Source organism: Varroa destructor, unplaced genomic scaffold (assembly GCF_002443255.2).
Source record: "Varroa destructor unplaced genomic scaffold, Vdes_3.0 BEIS01000002.1, whole genome shotgun sequence".
In the NCBI taxonomy this organism is placed as follows: Eukaryota; Metazoa; Arthropoda; class Arachnida; order Mesostigmata; family Varroidae; genus Varroa; species Varroa destructor.
In genome coordinates, this window is record NW_019211455.1 from 58,036,359 (window position 1) to 58,060,504 (window position 24,146).

Below are 24,146 nucleotides of genomic sequence, written 5' to 3' on the forward strand. Positions count from 1 at the left end.
TTCTTAGTTAGTTAATATATATACAATTCAATATTGAATAGTAAGCATTATTACAAATGTTGATAGGTTCATTACATGTTTGATTAAAAACGCTTGTTTGATAGCTCACTTAAATATGCCTTTTTCATAGATTTACACCGTACAGTATCAATCATTTGACGGGAAAAAAATCATAAAAAGTGTCAGCAGCGTTGGATAATAATAAATAATAGTTGGATGTCCTTGCGCATTGCAAACAGTGCTTAGTTTCCACCCGTAAATTTGCTCGGATAGATATACAGACTATAATATATCGGTGTCAAGGAGCCTCAGCCAGCGTTTCCAGGAGGTACACCCATTACATACATTCACTTATATGTATTGATTCGAGATATATACTCAATAATTACCGTTTATCCTAGGGTATACGGTTTACCATCTATGATTACATCTGCCTTTCTCAATTGCTAAGTAATTCAAAAAAAGTTCAATGAAGATAATTTTGACAAAAGAAATTAAAGCAAGTATTACACTGTTCGCCTAAGAGAGTGCGCATTGAAGGACTTTACGGAGTACTATGAAAAAAGTGGTTTTCAACTAAGGAAGAAGATGTATCTTACGAAACAAAGAAGTTCCCTGAGTGGGAAAACACAGTGCGAACTTAAGGTAAGGCCGATGAGGAAAAAATAACCGCATCATTGCGAAATAGCGATTATCGTAAGTATTTTCCCTATAATCCTTGTTGATAGAATTTCCAGTAATTCTCTCCGCCAAACGTAACTCGCACAACAAAAGCTCGAGATATATAATCACATAAAGTAGAAAATGGTTTTCTTATGCGTAATTGCAAAAATGTAAGCAACTTAAATTTACCATCGTTACGTTTCTGACGTTATTTATTTGAATACCATTTTCCAGGCTTTTGACGCTACCTATAAAATGTCTGAGGTTGTTGTATATTTATTGACAGGTGCGCATAGGCAGCCTATTTGTTTTCTAGACAATATTGGAGAGCCAATCTCTTTTCGTTTCGATATCTAGGTCCTTTGGTCATGCAGCAAAGCTTTCCGGTTCATATTATCAACTCAGCCAAGAGAAAATCTATTCCTTTACGAACCGTATAAAAAGCGTTCACTCAGATAGTTTCATCAGCTAACCGTTTCTGTTTTAGTGATACAGTCATATATCTATCTGCAGCAGATTTCAGCAGGGGTACGGTTTATTTACTATTACCTTCAGTTTCTCTTTCGTTCATTATCAAATTGAAATCGTGTAATGTATTGCCTACGCAAGAATACTACTACCTACATGCGGACTTGAATAACATCGAAAAACTTGGTATGTGATGCTCAACTAGCCCTTTTGCGGATCTTTCTTAAGGAAGGTAAAACTTCTGTTCATTTGGACAGTTGGTCTGATTCACTGCATGGAGAGAATAGGTGACCTTGTTATTCTTGAAGATCTCGTCTGCGCGGCTGTCGTACTTCTCGACGTGATCGACGCTGCGGCCCCCGTAATAATACACGTCTGCGTAAATGGAGAAGAAAAAAGACTGAATAAATGTATGTTCACTCTCTGCTGACGATATCAGGCTACGTACCTTCTGCGTCTCTCATCTGATTGAAACAAACATTTAAATGTTAAAAATGAGTAGCCATTATATGATAAGGACGGATTTTATATTTGGGGATTCAATTCTTAATATATGATTCGGTAACAACAGTACTTCGTGAGCATGTTTTTCAAAGAAGTTTTTAAATTTCATCTAGGGAAAGGCCCTAAACATTCTCCTAGAAAAATGGTCAATGTAATTTTTCTTAAGGAACATCGAGATAAAAATTGTCTCCATTGTCTCTTGTAAGTGTGAGCTTCATGTTCAAGGTAAAAACGAAACGTTAAATACGTTATTGTTTGTAATGGTTAAGCGCTATTTTGTACGACATGTTATGAGTTTTGTGGGCTTTTTAATTGCCCATAAAGCGATTATGGGTTTTCGCCACTATCATTTAAGGAACATTCAGTAAAACTGGTTGTTTCTTTTCCGAGTAATATATTTGTCTCTTGCCAAGTCGGATACGGCCTACTCTGTTTACCCTAGGAATTACCTTTGGACCCCAACCTGACGCGTAAAACCACGTAGTTTTCGTAGTCGGTGTCAAGGATAGTTAAAGCAACGGTGTGTGCTGCAATATTTCATACGAAAAATTAAAAACTGTCATAGTATATTATCTCTAAAGATTAGGCATCCAATTGTCAGTGGTTTTGCATGAGCTTCTCGTGCACGCACGTACCGCGGCTGAGGCAAGCCTGCTTATATCAGACGCAGAGCGCATTTTATATTCATGTATATATATATATATATTCGTGTATATAGCTCCCTCTGAGTATACGGTCCATCTAGTTCATAGGACTATATTTAGGTAGGGTTGGACAACACTGTCTGCTAAAAAAAAGTAATTGTCGAACTTATAATCTATACTATATATTAACAAAGATCTATAGAGCAATTTGACTTAACTGCAGAATGCTGAGTAAAAGCTTACTAGGCTTAAGATATCATCGAAAACATTATTATAAGTACTATTGAACTAACCGTCATTGGCAAACAGGAACTTCGCCTTAACAGAGCGATCGTCAATTATCTCCATTATTTGCGTACCGGGTTTGCTTCTGAAAGATTATTTATTATATGATTATTATAGAAGGACGTTAATTTTTTATCTTAAAACTTTAAAAAAAAAAAAAAAAGAAGCTGCCGTACCACAACAGAAAAACCTTCTAGAGAAAGAAAGCTCGTTACTTCTAACGCCATTATTCGACATGTCACATGACTTTTGTAAACAACGAAGAAATACCTTTCGAAGAAAGGTTTTTACTTTGTTGTTTACTGAGAAACTGTAGATTTCTCATCAAATATGACTCTCACTTTCGAACACTAAGTCGGATGAGAGCGCTATTGTTGTTGGTTGTTGTTTCCCTTTCAGCACTTATTAGACGGACCCGTATGTGTTGACTTGATTACAAGAAATTAAACGAAGTTAAGACGTAGGTACCGTTTCATACTACTGTCAACATAAGTACCCACTCGTATCGCAACGGTTTTCTTATTGACAGACTAAGTCCCCCGGAACCGTTTTCCTTCAGTTCCGCAGATCGTTAGCAGCGCTAGTTGTTAGAAGAGAAACTGCGTTATTTTTACAAGAGGTAAAGAGGCTGTTACGGCGATTTAAAGCCGACAAAGCTTGTCAAATTTCAATCGGGTCATGCATTTCCGAGATATGTTTATCTGAAAGCCGCAGCAAATGTTTACGCCTTTGGACATTGTTTACTTGACAATCTGGGAATACACGTTTGCAAGGCACGAGCCAGGGGGTGCGCTCACATACTCGGAATTGATCCATGTCAAGCTAATGCGATATCTATCGCCTCCTTTTGATTCAAACAGCATTCGCGCGCAGTGAGGTGATTCCCATAGGGCTCCAGTCCGCTTCCACGCGTACCACCAGCCTGTGAACTTAAGCGTTGCGAGAACATTTCAAATCGTACATTTAATAAATAGCACCACTGTTAACAACTTACTATTGACTTTTCATGCATACGATATTGACTAAAAGACTGGAGAGCTAAAGTCCTTTTTCTAATTTCTGATCTAACCCGCAGTAGAGTGTAAAGCTAGGGGCAAATCATAAATTATCACAGTAACGAAGAATCCAGCGTAACACGTTACAGAATTATTTTAGGTTAGATAGGAATTTCACTACAAGCTGTCAACCGTTCGGCCTATTTTGACAGGTTAGACCTACAGATCCTCGTAACTATAGGTACTGAGCAAATTTAGCACTACGCTCGACGATCTAGCAAGCACCCATGCAAAGCATTTTGGTGCCATCTTAAGATGATGTTTGAGAAAATGCCCCAGAAGAGCCTTGCGGTACAATAATGGTAGGTTTTCTGCCAACATGCCACATTGACGATGGGCCGCCGAACGTACACTATAATTATTACTATTAGAAACAATTTAATAGGCGTCTGAGTCTGTCATCGAAGTCTGAAGCGAAATCAAGTAACAATAGCCTATCGCAACGTCTTTCTTGTGTGATAAGGGCTTCCAGAGGAACTTCCATAGGAGCACAGAAGTGATACTATATCGGCAAACGTATACACCGCATTTAGTCTGCTTATAATACACTGAGTCAGGAGCGTACACTGGCCAACCTAAGATCCGAAGCGTCTCACATAACATATCGATCTGATTTCTGTGTGAATATCTGAATTCTTTTAGGGAGAGACCAAAATTCGCGGCCTCAGGTCCCGCCAACAACATCTACTACGCAATTTGTGTCATTTGAAAAAAAAAAAGCTATTTAAAAAATGGGATAAATATGCTTACTTGGTCTGGCTCCATATCAGACATGGGTTTAGCTAGATTTTCTGCGTTGCCTATAATCGGTAAACGGAAAATGACAATTAGTACCGTAAATAAGCCAAGCAGCGGATCCGTTTTACCACACATGCTTGTGGCAGGCTTCATTTTTGGCCAGTCACCTAAGCATTTAGCGAATATCTCACACATGCAAAATGTCTCTCTTAGCCTATTTTATACCGAAAAGGTTTAATGCGTCTACCCATGTATTCGTTGATTGAACTGAGGATAACAACAGCGGGCCGCGCTATTAGCGAGCGACCAAAAGATCGTTTCACCTGGTAGCGTTGCCGTTGCCGTTGCCAGAGAGAAGCTGTCTACACAGATTACGAAAATTCACCCAATCTATACAATTGATCTTATAGAGAAAATCCGAATAGAATATCTATCTATTTGATCGCTGATAATTTTCTAAAGATTACTATTGACTTTTTTGATTGCTTTCCTCATCAACCATATACCATTATATTACACTGCTCGTTCAGATCACTAAAATGTAATGAATATAGTTATCAAGATCAGCATATGGTCCTAGCATTTGTTTTGGACCTAAGTCGGGCTTTGATACTGCACAAAAAAAAAGTAAGCGATCGATTAGCTTGCAGACGCTTTCGTTTTTTTTTTTTTCTGTTACAAAGAGTATAGTATCAAATCTATCGAGGTAGGAAATAGTTAATGATCGAACGATGAATAATTTGTCGTGACAAATCGATAACTGCAGGCGCCATAGCCAGTGATGATGTATTTCGCCATTAAGTTCCGATGACAGTCATTCATTCATAAAAGGTTTGAGTGATACTCTCAAAGCAAAACCTACTCTATGTGGACCGAATGTGGGGCTCAATCCTGACGATAGGACTAATTGTTGCCCACATCAGATCATTACCTGCCAGTAAATGTCAATGCCTCTCTTAGGCTCCACAGTAGTAGATTAGACTGAAGCGATGTTATGTCTATGGTAAGGCCGAAGATTTTTTTTTTTTTCTTTTTTCTTTCAAGCATTTCTCTAGTTGCTGCTTCTATTTACGAACCTGTATTTTCCCTATGTATCCTAAACGAAACCCTGCTGCAGCTGCGCCAACGATCACTTGCTACAACTATTGGATTGATGACATTGTTAGTCGCAACCCGGTCTATCTTCCTGTCGGATTCTTCATCTCGCGGGGAGATACACTGAATCCCATGTGGGTTTTACCTTCCGCTTTTCCAAGGCACACGGTGATGATCTTAGCTCGATGGGTTCATTGTTCCTTTTAGGAGAATATTCGATTAACTTCTGCCATCTGGAATTTTTCCTAATTGTCCTGCTTTGACTGGCTAGCAGCATCTCCAATATTTCTTTTCTCTCCACTTCGTCTTTTTGTGCCAGTGTGTTTTAGACTAATGATGCTATTGTTCGACATTCTCATAGATGTATTGAACAAAATCACGGAGGAACGTGCTTATTGCCCCTATGAGTTTCCGTTTGAGGGGGCCCAACGCCGCCTTGGTAGAAGTGTAGGTCGCTTCCGCTGTTTTACAGGATAAACTGCTCCGGGCGCAACTAAACTGCTGTAGAAATGCAGAACTATCAGCATCTCGTTGCCTTTTTCTCTTTACGTGGTCTGCAATATACACTTTCCATACATACGTTGATCGATGAAGAGATACGTATATGTTCCTATTTGTAGAAAATCTAAGACGTAGGTGCAAGTTTCCCATCACCCCTATCTATTAGAAGCTTATGAGTACGTTGCAGAGAAAAACGATAAAGATCGCTTGTGACTTTTATAGTATAAAAGTTGTGATCATGTAATTTGGAAATGGCCAGACAGGATTACCGGCGCATGGTTGCATGCTATATCGGTTTCATCACATCATATGTACGTCGCGGACTATGTGCATCCGCACAAGATGTGCAGAAATATGTTTCAGGTACCATATAGCGTGTATATATATATATATATATATATATATACTGCAACGCCATCGTCGGGCAGCCTTTCTAATAAAACGTACCGATTTTCAAATTTTAGATTTTTGAGTTTATGAATTCACACAATATAATTTTATTTTTCCCAACAAAAACTTTTTTCAAAACAAAACAAACAAAAACAAACATAGTACACACCATCCTCTATCAAGGGGTTTGCTTTGCATTCTTGAATCCGGATATTATTTTTCACAGCCATGTATTTTTAGTTAGCCACGTGTACAACTAGGCTTTTCTTATTAAGGTCTTCTAAGCATTATAAACTTAAATAATAAGTATCAGAGTACAATATTCTATATTCCAATAACAATTTATCGAATTGTTTCAGCCGTAACAGATATATATATATGTAATGTAATAAATTGTTTTATGAGAAAATTAATATACTTCATCAACAAATCAACCGTGCAAAGACCTTACGTTTTAAAATTTAGCAGCTAGGTAGTTATCCTATTTAGATATTGCTATTAAGGTCAGCGCTAAAACAATGTAGCTCGGTTAAGGTGGAAGAACGAAGACAAATTTATTATGTAATGAGCTTGTTTAGCACTAGATGTAGACCATTACAGAATATTAACTGACTCTATCGCCAACAATGTCTTTTTAAGGGTCTTACTTTCAGTATCTAAGCCGTTAGGCATTGCTTCAGACAGATTGCCTAGTTCCTAGCACGAAAAGAAGTGTGTACGCCTGTTTCGAACCGAGACCACCATGGTTCTCTTAGTATAGTTTGAGAACTCGTTATCATTAGTCTACCATGAACTTTACAGTCTGTCAGTCGGTAGAAAGAGCCCGTCAGTTGTCATCGTCTGCTGGTCGTTGTTTATTATTGATTTTAGTGATCGACATCTCGTCTGTCATTTTAAAGGAAGTTAAACAAAAAAAAGCAAGCGCTAGTTAAGAACTTCACACACGTAGGTTAGCGGTAATTCGTCATTTTCACAGTTGAACTTCTAAGCCTGTACGACTTTGCACTTCGAATGAAGATCTAAAGGGTGATTACTTTTCATGACAGCGATTAGTGACTGATAAGTGTAAGTGCTATGGTTTCATGCGTTCGCCGACAATGTCGAGATACGTGCACCCGCACTCTGGGCCAAAAAAAATGGCGATTTCCCTTCGTGTTTGTAGTTCACAGAAAGAGTTTCCGAAAAAAAACAAACTTTTTTTTCTCCTGTCTGTAAATTACACGTTGAGTATATTCAATCCCGTCTGCGCCATCTTGTGTCTGCGTGCTTCAAACATTTCGATATAATTCATTTCGCTAAGGGCCAGCGGAACCCGATTCAATGACGTTTCAAATTCAAGTACTAGATTTCATTAAAGTCTGTGCACACATTGTCCCCGTGTGGTACAGGCAGTGTGTGAAGTACGGGTTGAATCGCTTGCCAGCAGGCACTAGACGCTAATCTGTGCATATTGGCAGTAAAGTGTTTCTCTGGAACTAGCGAAAACATTCCGTTCAATTTGTGCCGTATCAAATCAATTACGGCGAACGTTGTACTGTTGTTATTTGCGAACATAATTTAAGATAACAGTGCTCAATATCTTCTTGGGCAACATGAATCCACATAATCTAATCTCGAACGGTATATATGACCGGTCGAGATTAGATCATAATGATGATATATATATATAGAGTTTCTCAAGATAAAATACTGAACGACACAACTTGTCTGAACATATCTGCATTCTATGCGCAATCAGCTCCTGGTTAGTTAAGCAGCTCACTACAAATAGACGTCGTTGCCAACTATGGAATACCCGGCTGCGACGAGCTTTCATTATATACTAACACAAAAGAAGTTACAGAGCTATTCATTTTACATGTACTACAATTAACGACAAGGTAAGAGACAACGTAATCATAGCCTAAATATGTCTAAATCGGTTAGGCCAAAACCCTTTGGCGGCCGTGCGGCCTGGACTGTTCAACTAACGGCTGAAAGAGCCAGTGGTCGCTGATTTAAGTTCCGCCCTCGGCCTACACCACGCTTATGACGAAATCAAAGGTAAAGCAAAATGCTTTGAATATTTTTTAACTTCTTTTGTTTAATAGGCGTTACGAAAATTGTCAATAATACCTATTAAACATCAGATTTTTGGAAATTGATGAATATAGCATTTATATATCAGGACAAAGAGTGACAAACAATTCCCTACAAAATAGCTAACTCACCGAATACTGCAGCAAGTTGACTTCTTTTTTTTTTATTAACGTCAATTACAGTTCGCTCATTGAACACAGGTTACTTCTCCGTAAAATTTGTGTAGGTAACATGTCAGGACGGAATAATACGCACTCATCAACGTCAGGACAACTAGCAGAGCTTGAAGAACGAAAAGCGGACTTTGGATTGGTAATTACGCGTCGACGAAAGTTCGCTGTGTTCAGCTCGATAGAATGCACTAACTTGGAAAACGCTATCGTTGGCGCCCTATCAATCCTACTGGAGAAGTTCCACTTCGATACGAACGTTACCCAGTTGACGGTAAGCGGCTGCATTATAGCTGTGGCATATAAGGACCTAAAGCAGTACGTCCTGCTAGGCTACCAAGGCCCAACAGTCAGTATGCTGTTAGTCGACGCTTCACTTCAACAGGTCTGTAGGCAAAACCTGGTTGAAACTATGAATGCTGCTACGTTGAGCGTCTGGGAGCCACCCCAGCTCACGTCGTATTTCGTAGCGGGGTTTCTTGTGGGCGTTTGGAATAACAATTTCGAAGCTCAAATAGAGATCGATTCAGGTCCGACGTGCGAAACCTACATAAAACTGACTAACGCATTTGTGCTTGATGTGCTGAACAGAAAATTCCCTGCTGGGGCCTCGAAGGCAAACCTCAAGGACGCGATTACCTTCGTCGAGCAGAGCATTCAACAACAAATGGACAGACTCAAATGGCCTCTGGGAAACTTACATGCACTAAGTATAGCTGGTATACTTGATGTTTACTCCGGTGGAAAACCAGAACTCATTATTGAAGCCGAACAGATACTTAGTGTAACCGCGTTCATGTGTGAAACTCTTGAAGCTGAGGGAATTCAAAAACGCGAAAAAAAAATTAACTTGGAGCACTAAACAGTTCAGCTCAATCAACCAGATACCAATAACGCGCGGTTCAATTGGAATGGAAAAGATCATTGCACCGGTTGCAAACGTCGTCAGTGTACATTGCCATTCCCGTCAGATGCGGGCGGGAATTATACACAAAATGAATGATTTGATGATAAGTAAGACGTGAAGATTATTTCCACAGTGGATAGCATCGAAACATCTTGTCGTGTTAAATATGTTTTTAAGAAGTGAATGATATAGTGCCATTGACGTACGTAGGATCATAGCGTGCATGTGTTGAACTGATCGGAGGCTTAGTGTTATTTAGCACGGGTAGCTGCCCATCTGCCCAAATTAGTTAAAAGGAGAATGTTACAAAATTTGTATGTATTTGTTGGAAATATGATTACGATCCACTGGTTATTATCTACTGAGAGTACTAGAAAGTTAGAATTGCTAAAGTCTTCGCTTCCCACCGAAAGTAACACGGTTTAAGATTACTACAGAAGGTCTTTCATACCGTATTTTCTGGCTTATTTTATCTACTCGAGTACTAACGCTGCATGAAATGCTCTTCAAGTTCGAACCAGTAGCTCTGTCAGTATCGGTTCGCATGCGGTACTCTAAAAACACATTATACGCTTTTGGTTCATTTTTAATACGCCTTGCCTTATCTTAATGGCTGGTGTGTACGCTCAATAAAAACACAGACCTTTACGAAAACAGATTGTATATATTTGGCACGTGTAATTTACCGACCAAAGTTACCGTCAAAGTTAGTTTTATCTAAAGCATTTTGATTTTTGGCATTACGTGACAATAAAATTTAATTCGCAGATCTCGTGTACGGCGCAATAGTTCGGCGTATACCGAATCGAAACTAAACCGCTCTGTGGCCCACCCGTGTAGTAGAGAAACATAAGCATAGATCCATAAAAAGATCCACCGCCATATGCAAGTATAGTACTTGCATATGGCGGGTGTTGAGAATGTATGATATTATCAAAATATATATTAATACGTTTGCGATGAAATCATTTTAACAATGAGCAAGAAAACGATTTCACCACGGTCTGGCTTGATCCATGACCGATTGAATCACTTCAGTAAAGATATTGCAACTTAAATGAGATTCTCGCATACTACAACGCTAGGCCAAAGTGTCTTATCAAAATTACATTGCCTAAACGACGGCCTGAAGTATAGCTGTGTGACCTTCTTTTTCCATGACGAGGCCCACGGTCGGTAAATAATCGAACCGTCATCAATGACGGTAACATTGTTGTTATATGAGGCCACTTGCGTGAGCAAGCCACCATTTTACTGATAGAACGAATTTGTAAAAAACGTTTTTAGTTAATGTATGCCGTGCGGGACTTTTGCAAAGGTGTTGAGTATCCGCCTTTATTTCTTTGGCACAGGGCGAGTCGTTTGTTTGACGTGGAATACATACAAGTCTTCTATCTAGCGCTTATTGCCGGCCGGTTTGTAGCGGTTGAACTAAAGAGGTCGTGCGCTTTTTCTAAGTGGTGTACATTTACTGGCGTACTTATAGCGTCGTATATCATACAACATCACAATGCAGACTTTAGAATCTATGAAGATTTGAGTTTCATGCATGTAGCCTGCGAACACTATTTTGATGACAGCTACAGCTCCGTCCTTTTGTTATTTACAACACCGTCAAAATCTGGCCCCATATTATATAATCTTAGCTTTGTAAATATCCAGCATGTAGAAGATTCAAATGAACAGAACAAGAAATTAATACAGGTACACAAAAATGAAGAAAAGCATTTTCTAGAAGTTAGTCTTCTGAATCACGATCACCGCAAGAGGCATCTACGATTTCGGTAAGAAGCTAAGCTGATCTGAGTTCAAGTTGCTTATTGCCCATGTAGGCAAAAATACTCTCGCTTATGTCTTATATCGGTGCTGATAAATATACGTCGTTTTCTTTATGAGTGTTTTTCTCGAAAATGGGACTAGAACCCCTTACGTTCGCTAAAATGAGTTTTTACAAAGACAGTCTCGGCTCCGTACTTCTAGATGGTAAAGTTCTTCCAGTTAAGGATCCACAAAGGACACCATGATGTATCGGGTACCATTCGTTGTGCGGAGTCCTTCATGGTAGTGGGTTAGCCGACCTGGATGAAGGAGAGCCCAGCCTGAGGGCGAAGAAGTTACTGAACAGTTGTACCTGTAACAGACAATTAGTCAAATGAAAACGTTTCAATGTTTTTGCTGAATGCCCAGTCTAAATGACTGTTTAATGGCAGTGATCCCTGTAAGCTTTTAAATGGAGTTTCTTGACCAAACTTACCTGATAAATCTGCTTCCACCGCCCTCAAAGTCAACACCGACCTGGTTGAGGGCTAGGTTAATCGTATACGTCGACGCATCATGGTGAGGTCTCAAAGCTGGCTGTTCATCAGGCCGATAGCGAACTACAAAATTCATAATCGCTTTTGGCGGGTCATGAAAATAACCTGCAGTTACCCACAAAAATAAGCCTTCTCAGGTGGGTACATATAGCTCAGTTACCCTGACTAGAAATGTAGTTATAATTTTGTTCCTATGCCATTCCAACCTCACATATTACATGCACCATTCATTCTCGTATTGCTTTCTCAATCTAATCATGCAATGCTCTGGGCTTTACTATCGAAATTCAGCTGTTACATGCTGCGATAATCAAAAATGTTTGGTAGTGGAATAAATAGAATTCAGTGTACCATATTTATATAGTACATACCGGTAAAGACATGCTCCTGAACTGGTCTTACATACTCGCGTAAAAAATACAGCCACTGGGGTTCCAGGCCAACCTGCCGCATATGAATGTCCCGTGTTGGCACGTTCTCGTATCCCCCTGCCAGGCGAGGGTCCTATCAAGGAAACAGTGCCTTGTTATTGTGACCCACCAACGTACAGCGACTAAGTTATCTCAAACAAGATGAAAAGCAGTAGGCTATATTTATCATTTATCCAAAGAAGGAATTGTTGCTAGGGCACATATCTCTGTATAAATCTAAGTATCAGTTGTAAAGCTCCTTATATAGAAAACGCTGTTCTTATATTATATATATATATATATATATATATATATATACAGTTGATATTTTAAACAAATTAGCTTAGCTTTTTTTTCACAGTTTTATAGTAACATAATGAGAAGCCAGGATGATGGACGTAAGAACATAGCGGAATAAATATCAAGGTCTTGTTTTAAAATACAACTTACCGAATTCGTTCCATCAGACCATTTGCCAAACGCTTCCATAATTTCGATCAGATGACGGCAAAACGTCGGGCTTGCGATCGGGAACCAATAAACATCGGTACACGGCTGTGAATCCCGTAGTAAAAATGTAACAGTTTACAGTCCTGTATGAAAAGTAATTTCGGATTAGCCCAATAACATTACAGCGGACATCGACTCTCACCTGTAAAAGTGTGCCCGAAATATTACGGAAGATATTCTGATAATACGCATGGATATAGCGTTGTTCCCATGCGCGCTGGTTTTCATAGATTTCATAAAAGTCAGGATGGGTCCGTGTGTAGTCGAAGTTTTCGGGGTTGATAAGAAATCCAAAATCTTCAAGGTTATCCACCCACATAAATACACCCTGAAACAAATTTGATATCAAAAGACGTGCACGATTTAGCAAACGTTGACGCTTCGCACAACAACTATAATGCAATGATTTACGTCGCAAACCTGCTCCTATCATCCTTATAGGATTCCCATAACAGAACGTTCAATCAGGGTTAGTCTACTTTAATTTGAGACACTTCGTTTAACTTTTATTCCGATCAAAGGAACTCTTTAGGGCTTAGAGTAAGTGGGAAATACAGTATTTATATATAGCCATTATCACAGGTCTTCGTCATACCCCTTAAGGTGTTTTGGGTTTATTTGCGCTTAGAAGTATGAATCATTTAAAAACATTCAAGTTCTTTTACAACTAGCATTATGCACTAAGTTGCCTATTTCACACCTAGATAATACTGACTTCATCTACACACTAGCTCGCATTTAGGACTCAATAAAATCCCAAGAAAATTTCTGGGTAACCCAGTATCTCTAGGAGATTTAGAGTTTTACGCCTGGTATTGCCACTACTAGGGAATAAAAGGTACTCTAAAAATTTCTATCAGGCGATTTGCGAAGAGGGTGGTTGGGAACTATATAAATTCTTTCTGACCATTATTTCTAAATTGCTATAGTGGTTTTTTAGATGCTTCACGCATCGTAAGAAACTGAACAGAAAGGTAGCCTAGGTTCGTGAAACGTGCATGTTTTCTACTTAAAGAGTTTCATATAACTTAATTCGATATCTCGGACACGCTATTATCATTGCATGAACTTCAAAACACATCTAAGTAGCAGAATTACTAACAAATTACAAACAAACTAAGAATTACTAACTAGCAATTTTTTCAATATAAAAATGTGTATATTAGCTTTAGCTATAATATAATAAAAATGTGGGGTAGCCCCTAAGGTAGCCAGGTCAAAGTTTTTCATCAACAAAACAGCACTTGAATAGTAGAACAATCAATGTGGGAAAACCCACCTGATCTCGAAGGTTTCTACAGAACGCCATGTCTGGATCCAAAGCGCCATGCACGTACAGAGGAGGGTTCTTCATGAGGATGGACGCCTTCACTAAATACACTTCATTAACAAACGGTACATTCCATATGCCTCTGAAAATACAGCAATATACTTTAAGAGCTGCGCTTCCGCTTTGATTTAGAGTTAATTCAGGGCAACTGGGAAGCTAACAGTTGCTGAACTCTATATACGGCCATTATTTTCATTTTTATTCACTTCTAACACAATCCGACACAATAAACGTGCACGTAAAGTATTGTTTCGGTTACGTGCTGCCTAATTGATTGTTGCTTTTTATCAGTGTACTCTTTCAAGTACTATTGATAGTAACTAATACTTGGACATCCAGAAATTCTGACCTCTTCTCGCCTGTGACAATCTCCATATAGTCGTGACTGCGTGCGTAATAGCCTTCAGACGATAAGGCACCCCAGAAGTTGGACCATGCCTGTCCAGACCGAAGTACCATCGGAGCAATGAACAATCGGTCCTTAGCAATCAAGTGTTGAAGAACCTGAATACATCATATGTGTAAAAAAAAACAGCAGAAACTTCAGTAAATACGCTACTGGTACCTAACTAAAACTAAAGTTCATGCTTGTCGTATAATAAGTATTACAAACTCTGCATCACGGCCAGTTCCAAGGAATCGTTCGAGGCATAGGGGTAGGTACAAATAGAACAAGGCGACTCGACTCACGGCAGCCATGCTGGCGCAACCGGCACGCTTTCCCTGCTGCTTCCCAAAAACTCCATTGTCAACTGTACTACTAATACTGGACTAACAGTGCCTCGTGCCTGACATAAAGAAGATCTGTACACTTTTGAGATAAGCGAGACATATTTATTAGTCAGCCTTGCCTTTTCTAATGAAGCTATTAAGCAATATGTATTATTCTCTACTTCATTGGCATATTCCGTATGAAGGTCACCATTTAAGTCATATAAGAAAGTACATACCTCATGAGCATTATTTAAATAGAATAAGCGATAACAAACCTTTGTGTTCTCTAAGTGGACAAGGGAATCAAGGTTTAAATAATACTCGCATCCATTTGCAAGACATGATTGCCTGAAAAAGGTACCACAGATTTTGTTAGATAATCCATCGCTAAAAACAGATGTAATTAAAGCAAGATGTAGGCAAGACTGATCACACAATCGTAAATATTGCTATACCTAAACATTTACTTTTCAAAACTACGGTGCGGTAATCCTTTGTTTGAACCACTGTTCTTAAGCTATAAGTTATATAATATAATATTAGCATTTATGAATCAGAGCTATTCGTGTATTACACATATTTTTTGCATTTACGAAAGCTCATTTTTCTAGAGCGTTTTCCATCGATACATACAAAGCTGCGTTGCGAGCTTTCCATTCGGCCAGATCGTCTATTGATTTAACCTCGACCTTGGCATAGTCCTGAACTTCAGTCTTGAAAAAGATGCGAAGCCGTTCATTGTGCCAGTCTCCTGCCCGATGTATAAAAAGTGACATACGCGCCTTGGGATAGTCTAAAGCAAGGAACTTGGCAAGAAACTCGGCAAAGAATGGTGTTGCTTCTTCGATAAAAATGCCTACTGTCACTTTTGGTAACTGAAAAATGATGGGTAATAAATATTGCTCAGATCAGTCAGATCAGAACGAGATTCGACAAGTGTGCTATGGCTTCATTAATTGTCTTTTTCAACATGGCTCTATGTTTAGGGGCTAATGTGGCCGAATCTATACTTAGGTAAGGTATATTTTGCCAGAAATTATTTTTTAAACTATGAAGGATACGCTACGAAGGGGAACGATGATATTGAACATTTCTAAAATGCAAAACGTGCGCTCTGCTTAAGCAACGCCGATTATCTATATTTTATTTTCTTTTTTTCACACCGGTCGCCTAGGATGCCATTATCCATATGGGCACCCACGCGGGTGAAGCAGTTGTGTATCTGTAGTATATGTCTTTGAGTCTTTTTTTTTTTTTTAATTTGAATTTGACGGTCAAAGCACCTCAACAAAAAAAGATTGACGGGAAGTTATGAGATACGAAACGCGGCTGATCTCGAACTACAGTGATTGCAACAATTCTACGGTATTTGCATTTCGTATATGAATCAATTCATACATAAATTGTATGAATCAAACCTTTTCTTGATCATCGCTAAGTTCGCGTCTGTCGCTGCAAACCAGGCATCCTTCTCCGTTTTTCCAAGCTCCTGCCACGTAATTTGCTAAGGAGTTCAATGCTACCTAAAACCGCACTCAGAGAAAGCGAACATACAACAAGTATTTATGGGCCACACTTTTTTATCCCAATACTATATCATAATTAAACTTATCCATTAGAATAACAATGTAAAATTCAAAACCTACATATATATGTGTGTGTGTGTGTGTGTGTTAGGTGGTTCAATGTGCAATGTAAAAAAATACTAATAAGATGACGCTATTCCCTAATAGCGCTACGTTTCGCGCTAGTTTTGTTCCTATTCGAAAGGAGCTTGTGGTCTTTGAAATTTCTCATGTCGTTCAGTCGAATATCGTCACTCGAGCTTTTAACGGACGAGTTGTAGTGAATCATAGATATTTGAGCGGTTTGAGCCTGGAACTACGGCGACAGAGAAAGCTTGCTCGATAGATAGAGCTTCTATCCGGGTTTTAGTACTAGAAACGCCGTGATCTGTCTGTTTGACAAATCTCCGGGAAAAATTCGAATTGGATAATGAGTCTCACGAAAGACTTCCTGCGAGGGTGACTAATGTAGTGTTACTAGCTGTGGTGCAGGCCGACCTATCTCAAACTGTCAAACAGGTAGTAGTTCTCAAATTTGGTGAATGTGGCAGTACCATACTCGTTTACCTGCTCGAATAAATGGAATTAAAACAAAATTGATTAATGGGTCCCGCTTGATTGGAAAAAGGATCAAAAACAGACGTGGAGACACTTGCCTCTCTGATCCCACGTTACAATAGTGAACTTCCATTGAATCGGGACTTGTGGTCCAAAATCGATTCTCTGTCATATAATCGCAGACGGTCACATCAGTTAGTGGATTCAACTGAACCGGCGGGACATAACCCTAAAGCAAATGTACAGTTACAAAAGTTTTTGGTGTTTGTTTAGTGTTTTAATGCAGACGCTGAAATGTCTTGACAACAAACGGAGAAGATGACGAAAAGACTCCGCAAGATGCAGCTAATATTAGCGAACAGAAATAGACCATTTTTATCACACGATAACGCTCGATCTCACACCGCAAAAAGTTATAGTTAGACTACCTCTGTTATCCACGATACCCGTTAGACATTGCTCCCCCAGATGATGTTTTTTTTCAAACTCTCGAATCCCTGAATACGAAAATTATTTAAATTTCATTATGACTATGTCGAAATTTAATGAATAGACTTTCAAACCCCAGACTTCTACGGAAATTGAATAAAAATAAATTACCATTGATTAGAAATAGATCATGCATAATAATGGTAGATAGTTCGATTAAAAATAAAAAAAAACTACGGCTGTAAAAAAAGTTCGAAGTTGTTGAGCCCCCGATGTCTCGTTACATACTAAACAATGAAATTGTGGATGATTGATTGATTGATCGATCGATCTATGTATACACTCTATATATATATAGACACTCCACATTTATTCAAGGGATTAAGGGGATCAAAAATTCTGAAAGCTTTCCGAAGAAAAAAACACTAATAAGGATGGGCGAATCCTAGAATTTCTGTGATAACATTTTCCACAATTATTATCCGGGTACATCTCCATATATTTCATAAAGCTATTTTAAATTCGAGTGCTAAATTACTACGTAAGTGAAGGTCACAATCCTTGGTTACCTTTGATGCTCCATTTCCGTGAATCACAATAGGGTATGTTCCGTAGGCGTTATTCCTTACTTTTGGATAGTCTCCATCATAAGTTAGGTTCACATCGCCCACTGCTCCATTGAGATTCTGGAAAATGTGTGCCCGACTGTCCAGACGAATATTTAGCGACTCCTACAAACGTTAGAGACAATTCATTGGTTCATACATGTATACATACGTGACAAATTACGTTTTGGTTCAACAGTCACTAAAAATAGACAGCTGGGTAGGAGCGGTGTTATTGCACATTTTGCCTATTTGTCTATGTACAATAAAATTGAGCTTCCCGCGTTTAAATGACAGCAGTAATAATAATAATAATTAAGTTATTATTATTTCACAGTTATTAGTTCATTTCTCTTTTTTTTTTTCATTTGAGGAAGTTCTAATCTATGAAAAAGCGTTTATTTACCCACTTAGGGTCTTTCAGTAGCCCTAAGTTCATTCAAGTGAACATTACAACTACTGTAAACACCACCGCTAAATACATATCAAATAAAGCTAGTAAACCCTTGAACTCTGGAAGCTCCTAGAAATGTGCTCTATTGTCCGTCACACATTCTCAGCATTGTTCTATCAAACTACAGCCGCTTTTGCTTGCACTCAATCAAAGAAATACTTAACCGTTTAGACAGATGAAAACGTTTATACGCCAATACTTCAAAAACGTGGATACCGTCTCCTGGAGACACGGTTTTATAAATTTATTGAAACAACTCAGAAAAATGCTTTTGGGTAATCATTGTCAAAGACTCATAAAAAGCTAGCTCTGACATCTGAATTTCAGATGTTACTATTATTGAACTTCATCGACAAATGCGTCCGTACAGGGACGTGTAGATATCGACAGTGTGGCAGTTTTGAAACAAATATCGGATTAACAATGCTCCGCTTACGCCATAGCTCTGAACGACACAAATTTAAATAAAGCACTTATACGTTAGCCTGAAGTCCAGGTAGAACGACTGTGTTATACAAACAGGTTTAGTAGAATCAGCCTACTCGTATTCGCGGGTCGAGATAAATCTTAGTGTAGAATAGCTGATCATCATCCTCGTCCTTGATCAACGTATGAGTAACAAATTTGTAGATTTCCGGCGCGTAGCCAATAAATCCACCTGGAACACTCAATAAATTTAGTTTGTTTCCATGCAGACTCTATGCTAGGACAGATTCTCATAAGGTCAATCGTGTTCTAAAAAATGTTTTCTTTTACTAACATGAGTATTAATTGACTTCTTCACTTTGGAAGGGTAGATAGTATTGCGCAGACCTGAATTGAGGTACTTTTTGCCTTCGGCCTCTGGATACTGTTTACTGAGAGAGGCGTCAGGCCAACAGAATCCCTCCGCAGAAAAAACTGCCCCAGCGGCGAACTCCGAAAACCTCGATAATATTTCCGTTGCACTTCCCGTGAAGATTACGTCATAGCTATCAACGAACATAATCACCAAATCGGTCCGATCTGAAGAACATAATTGTTAACTAGTTGCTATCATTTCAAAGCCACAATCAAACAAGTGCTTGATACGCGATATAAATATTACAGTAACGTAGTACTCTATGTATAGACTACCAAGGTAAACATCTACTTCGTTTTTGGGACACACACGAGTACGATACGAAGATGTTCTTTCTAAGTATGTATAATTTACGGTCAAATCGTTGAAAACACCTGTTTTTCGTCACTGCACCTATTTTAAGTGACGTAAAACTACTATATACTAACATAATAAGCTAGCTAAGCTTAAGCTGTTACGTGGCGGGATTAGTTCAGGTTCAATTTCGCCGTTTTGAAGTTACCATGTGTCCTATGTATGGGTTGGGTCGGATAAAAGAATCTAAAAATACATGAATGAGTCCTTTAAACAAAGGGTTTCTTCACAGTGGCAATTATGATAAGATAAAACAGGTGTGCTGCAGATTTTTGTGCGCCATTCGCGATGCTCACCTCTATATTTTTCCATTGCTTTTCGAAGAAGATTAACCTTATGGCCACCCCCTGGTGCCCTTAAAACATCTCCACCCCTCCATTCTTCGTCCATGCCGAGTGTCTCTACTTTGAGGCCTTCTCGATGCGCCGATGCCAAAAAACGATCATACCCTTCCGTTCGCTCCGTAGCGACCGTTATCACGATCAAGCTCACTAAAAATATTGTATCAATCTTAGAACACCCTAATACCGTCACATCTTCATCTACTTCATCTAAAAAAAATTTTCATATTTTTTAGCAAAAATGTTCAATTGAGCATTCTGCATCTGAACTACCCGCGCGAGAACAAAAAAATACCTACTCATCAATCATTAACAGTGCCATCCAACAAACTTAGCGAATTCTAAAAAATCTGTCAACTGAGATAGCTCAGATACTGGCCGGCATCAGCGATCGACACACTGAAGCACATATCTAAATAAGATAGCCCGTTGTTTTATTGGAAACCTATTGCTTAAGTCAGAAGTTTTCTCAGGTTTCACCAGCATACTTCATAGGTCTACGGAATTAGGTCTAACTGCTTCTATATTAATAGGGCAATAAAAAACGTTTCGTGGTCCGGATTCCGGACGGTCTTACCATAGATCCTTATTCATTATTTTACGTTCAAGGTTAAATTCACTGAGGCACTTGTCGAGAAAGCTCCGTGCGAGTTCTTGCTATATCGTTTGCAGCTAACCTATGAGCATATGTGAATCTAACGTCCTCTGAACAAAATCCATAAAATCCACGTTCAGAAGATATGCCGAACTTACCATTTTCATTATCGCTGTACTTTTTGTTGGCGCCCAAAATAGAACACGACCTGTCAGCATCGCAGTGATCTGAAGAGGCACATATTCAGCAAAGCAGCATATATTATATCACTTTATTATGAAATACCCAGTCGATGCCTTCATGGACTAGTTGACGTATAGAAAATAAAACTTCTTTATTGCACACCAGGTCTGTACACACGCATCTATGTATCATAATATTCGTTTCGTTCAAACAAACGCTTCATTGCATTTGCTTCGTTGTCAATTTACCCCCACATCAATAGTTGCTCATAAAATTAACTTCAAAATACAGAATAGACATTCGTCTATATTATATTATTATATATTATTATTATTATTATTATTATTATATATAATATTATATATATTATATATATATATTATATATATTAGGTGATAATACGTTGACATAAAGCAGAGCTATTGAAAAGCCATAGGACATAAGGGTCTTTGAGCTATCCGGTATTCTGTTCTTTTATGATGGGAAAGCATCCGGAATCGAAATTCCTTTCTTAGTCTTCCTCTACCGATGCTTGTCAATAACCATATGGGATCAAGCGTCGATAACATCTTCCATATGCTGTTAGCCCTAGGGCTCTAGGGTATTTTCACAAATGTGTGGGCGGAGATATTATCTTGCCGTGATTATTTTTCTGTTTCACCATCCATTGGCGTACCAGTACGCTTGGCTAACGTCAGGCGTATTTTCTCTAGATTTATATAGCGCCATCGACTTCGACTTCGTCATTTACTTTTCTCAGGAAGTGCTTTCCCCACTCTTGTAACTCGTGATTATCGAAACTAGGATTCGCCGAGCCTGATGAATTCGGTCTAGCGTTTGAATGCGACTGACATATCGCGAAAACAGCGGACATTGTATCATCAGCATCGTTACGCTCGCAGTTTACTATCTGCTCTGGTTTAGGGACAGGGGATGATAGTTTAGTCTGCGTCGCTGCATAACCATATGTAAAAAAACACAACTCAGAGTATACTGACATGGTCAGCTCTCGTTTCAGCCGGAGTGTCCGTCTGTGCTACATCTTTCCACTGCTCAAGTATGTTTACACCAGGAAATAGCGAACGTGTTCCCGCCCGGGAATTCATATAAAATGTGAAGAAAAAAAAAAACTTATATCAAGGTCAAACGGAGAAGTGAGTGGTTAAGTGGGCACAATTATACTCTACGGCGGAGCCCTAAATCCCACAGCCAGATTGTGTCGTCCATTCGAAAAGAAAGACATTTTAGAAAAGAAACGGTCTTTGTTTTGGTAGGCCTTACTGGGTAGCCTGTCGATTACTTCGTCGGTGCAGCTGTAGGCCGAACACGTACGAAATACAGAAAGGAATGTCCAGTGTATTATCCTTCTGATAGAAATAGTACAGACATGACATATTCTTGATTGCCGCGTGAACTAGGGCAATTTCGGTAATTCTAATTGTTGAGATGCGTCAAACATAATTCTTAACCCCCACTTTCGACCCATGCCACCCTCAGAGCGATTAAACAAGGCTAAATTCGATTAAACTTTCTTTCTATACAGAAAACTGATCTTCACGACAATGAAGTTAGCTTATAATAACTTGGTGCGTTTGTGAGACACACAAACCGTGAGGATCCTCAAGAGTACTTTGATAGTTTTCGAACTTTAGACTATTTCATTTGTTATGCACGACGTTGTCATTTGTCCGTAGCGTGTGCTCGAAAAGTAGAGTTTCTCTTAAATTGCATATATAGAAATGCAATCAGATAGTATCATTAGCAAATATTATACAAAAGTAATATTGTTTCTGTGTTAAATTGGAATGTTAGTTTCGTCAAAGTTCGGTCACAGTTCACAAAATGGCCATACGACGTTTCTAATTTTAATTGTACATTGAATCGTTTTGGCAAGATGAGAGCAGATCCATTCCTTTGGACGGATAACAGTCGCCGAGATGTACGATGAGGGGTATGCTCCCGTTTTTTGTTACAGGCTAGAAGACAACTCTGTCCTACGAGATAAAGCCACTGTCCTCGCTAGACACTAAGCTGTTTCTAACTTTTCCTACTGAAAGTCACCATTCGTTCGACGTAATAAAGGCCTTCGACGATTGGACTAGTTAGTTTAACACAATAGTGATTAGGTGTTAATGTTAGTATATGAAAGTCTTACCATTCTCCGTCCGAACGGTAGCTTTGACGGAAACCGCTAGAATCGTGAGACACGGTAGTAATATGAAAGATCCAGCCCAGAGAACTTTCCGAGAGAACATATTTTGGAGAGCAATAGTTTAACTTGGCGCTTTAAAGTGAACTTCCCAGTAAAATGTTTCGCTGCTTCGGTCTGGATGCCCACTATTTTCACCGGGGTAGGTCCGCGAGAGGCGCTCCACTGCGCTAACGGGTCACAGGGGGCCGCCATCTTGCTTCGAAGCGTGTGTTGCTACAACTATCGATAGAAGGAAAGGACCGAATCACGGGAAAGGGCAGACGAGAGCATCTATTCATATCGAAAAAGTCGTTTCAATCAGCGAAAATATATTTATTTTAGGCTTTCGTTACGATAGACTATTCATTTTCCTTATAATCGTATAGTGGGACAAACAGTCAGGACGAAACCTATACCAGTTCATTACTCAGAACCACCTTAGCCCAGCAAAAATGAAAATATCTCTCTTATGACCTGTGGCTACATATTATGCCCACGTAGACATTTTTCATCTGAATAAAATTATGCCATAATATAGTCGTAACATACACTTGACTAAAGAACCCAAGATCAAATCGAAACACCGCAAAGATAGATCTAAAAGTTTCTCAGCCTATATATAAAGAGCGGTAATTCTTAATAAAATTCAACTAAAGTTTAAACAAGCTTTAGAATTCGTTTACAATTTTTTACTTTCAATCTCTATAGTATATATTAATATCCTGCTATTTGATGTAATATATACATATGTTCTTGACAACGATTGTCCGCTGCGTCAGTTTCCTTTAACAACGTTAGCTGACGGTGCCTACGTCGTAAGGCCGTTTCGCACGTTATCAGGTCAAGATCTAAGAGACTTTAGTTGAATTACGAAAATATTGAACATAGTTAAATGTACATATTTATTTCGAAATCGATCTCGAAAATGAGGTAAGCAAGATGCATTTTAAAAAAAAATGTAAACTTTTCTTTCACATATATACATTTTAAAATAAACTGTGTGGCTATTTAACATCATCTTAGGCCTTTTGTCGTTGTCCATCAGTTTAGGTTATTCGCTTACACATTCTGGGGATAAACGGTCGGACCATCGTTATTTTCTCAGCTGTCAACGCACACGTTGTTTTTTTTTTTTATAATTGCATTTATAACAGACATTTTTATAGTTGCTAAAACAAGTTCTGGTCGCTATCGCACGCCTGTCCTATCTATATACTCAATATTTATTTCCAATAACGAGTTTTTGGCCAAT

General features: G+C 38.8%; 4 protein-coding genes across 11 annotated transcripts in view; 2 read left to right on the plus strand and 2 right to left on the minus strand.

Moving 5' to 3' along the window:
* The window catches only part of LOC111244189 (uncharacterized), a 141,201-nt gene that overhangs the window by 24,110 nt on the left and 92,945 nt on the right, over positions 1-24,146 (plus strand). The gene's annotated exons all lie outside the window — the stretch shown is intronic.
* On the minus strand, positions 843-7,148 carry LOC147758059 (uncharacterized). Of its 2 annotated transcripts, none has more exons than XM_086979593.1 (6): positions 6,991-7,148; positions 4,370-4,419; positions 3,366-3,493; positions 2,573-2,649; positions 2,085-2,162; positions 843-1,506 (listed from the first exon to the last, which is right to left on the minus strand). In XM_086979593.1, the coding sequence occupies exons 1-6, from the start codon at positions 7,013-7,015 to the stop codon at positions 1,355-1,357; spliced, it is 510 nt and encodes a 169-aa protein (XP_086835719.1). In that variant the 5' UTR covers positions 7,016-7,148; the 3' UTR covers positions 843-1,354. The 2 variants fall into 2 exon arrangements, with proteins under 2 accessions (XP_086835719.1, XP_086835720.1); XM_086979594.1 differs by lacking the exon at positions 6,991-7,148 and adding an exon at positions 4,605-4,635.
* Positions 7,161-10,162, plus strand: LOC111244672 (uncharacterized). Of its 7 annotated transcripts, none has more exons than XM_086979588.1 (4): positions 7,189-7,408; positions 8,270-8,386; positions 8,649-8,977; positions 9,184-10,162. In XM_086979588.1, exons 3-4 carry the CDS (start codon positions 8,654-8,656, stop codon positions 9,319-9,321), a joined length of 462 nt encoding a protein of 153 aa, XP_086835714.1. In that variant the 5' UTR covers positions 7,189-7,408; positions 8,270-8,386; positions 8,649-8,653; the 3' UTR covers positions 9,322-10,162. The 7 variants fall into 7 exon arrangements, with proteins under 7 accessions (XP_086835713.1, XP_086835712.1, XP_086835714.1 ...); XM_086979589.1 differs by having other exon boundaries at positions 7,214-7,408; positions 8,649-8,866; XM_086979587.1 differs by having other exon boundaries at positions 7,161-7,292; positions 8,649-10,162.
* On the minus strand, positions 10,144-23,118 carry Plod (procollagen lysyl hydroxylase). The gene is made up of 16 exons (XM_022791985.2): positions 22,859-23,118; positions 20,679-20,747; positions 19,881-20,075; positions 19,203-19,394; positions 18,932-19,047; positions 17,900-18,061; positions 16,197-16,301; positions 15,412-15,653; positions 15,054-15,126; positions 14,414-14,568; positions 14,014-14,146; positions 12,877-13,062; positions 12,675-12,779; positions 12,186-12,318; positions 11,754-11,919; positions 10,144-11,630 (listed from the first exon to the last, which is right to left on the minus strand). Exons 1-16 carry the CDS (start codon positions 22,956-22,958, stop codon positions 11,498-11,500), a joined length of 2,265 nt encoding a protein of 754 aa, XP_022647720.1. The 5' UTR covers positions 22,959-23,118; the 3' UTR covers positions 10,144-11,497.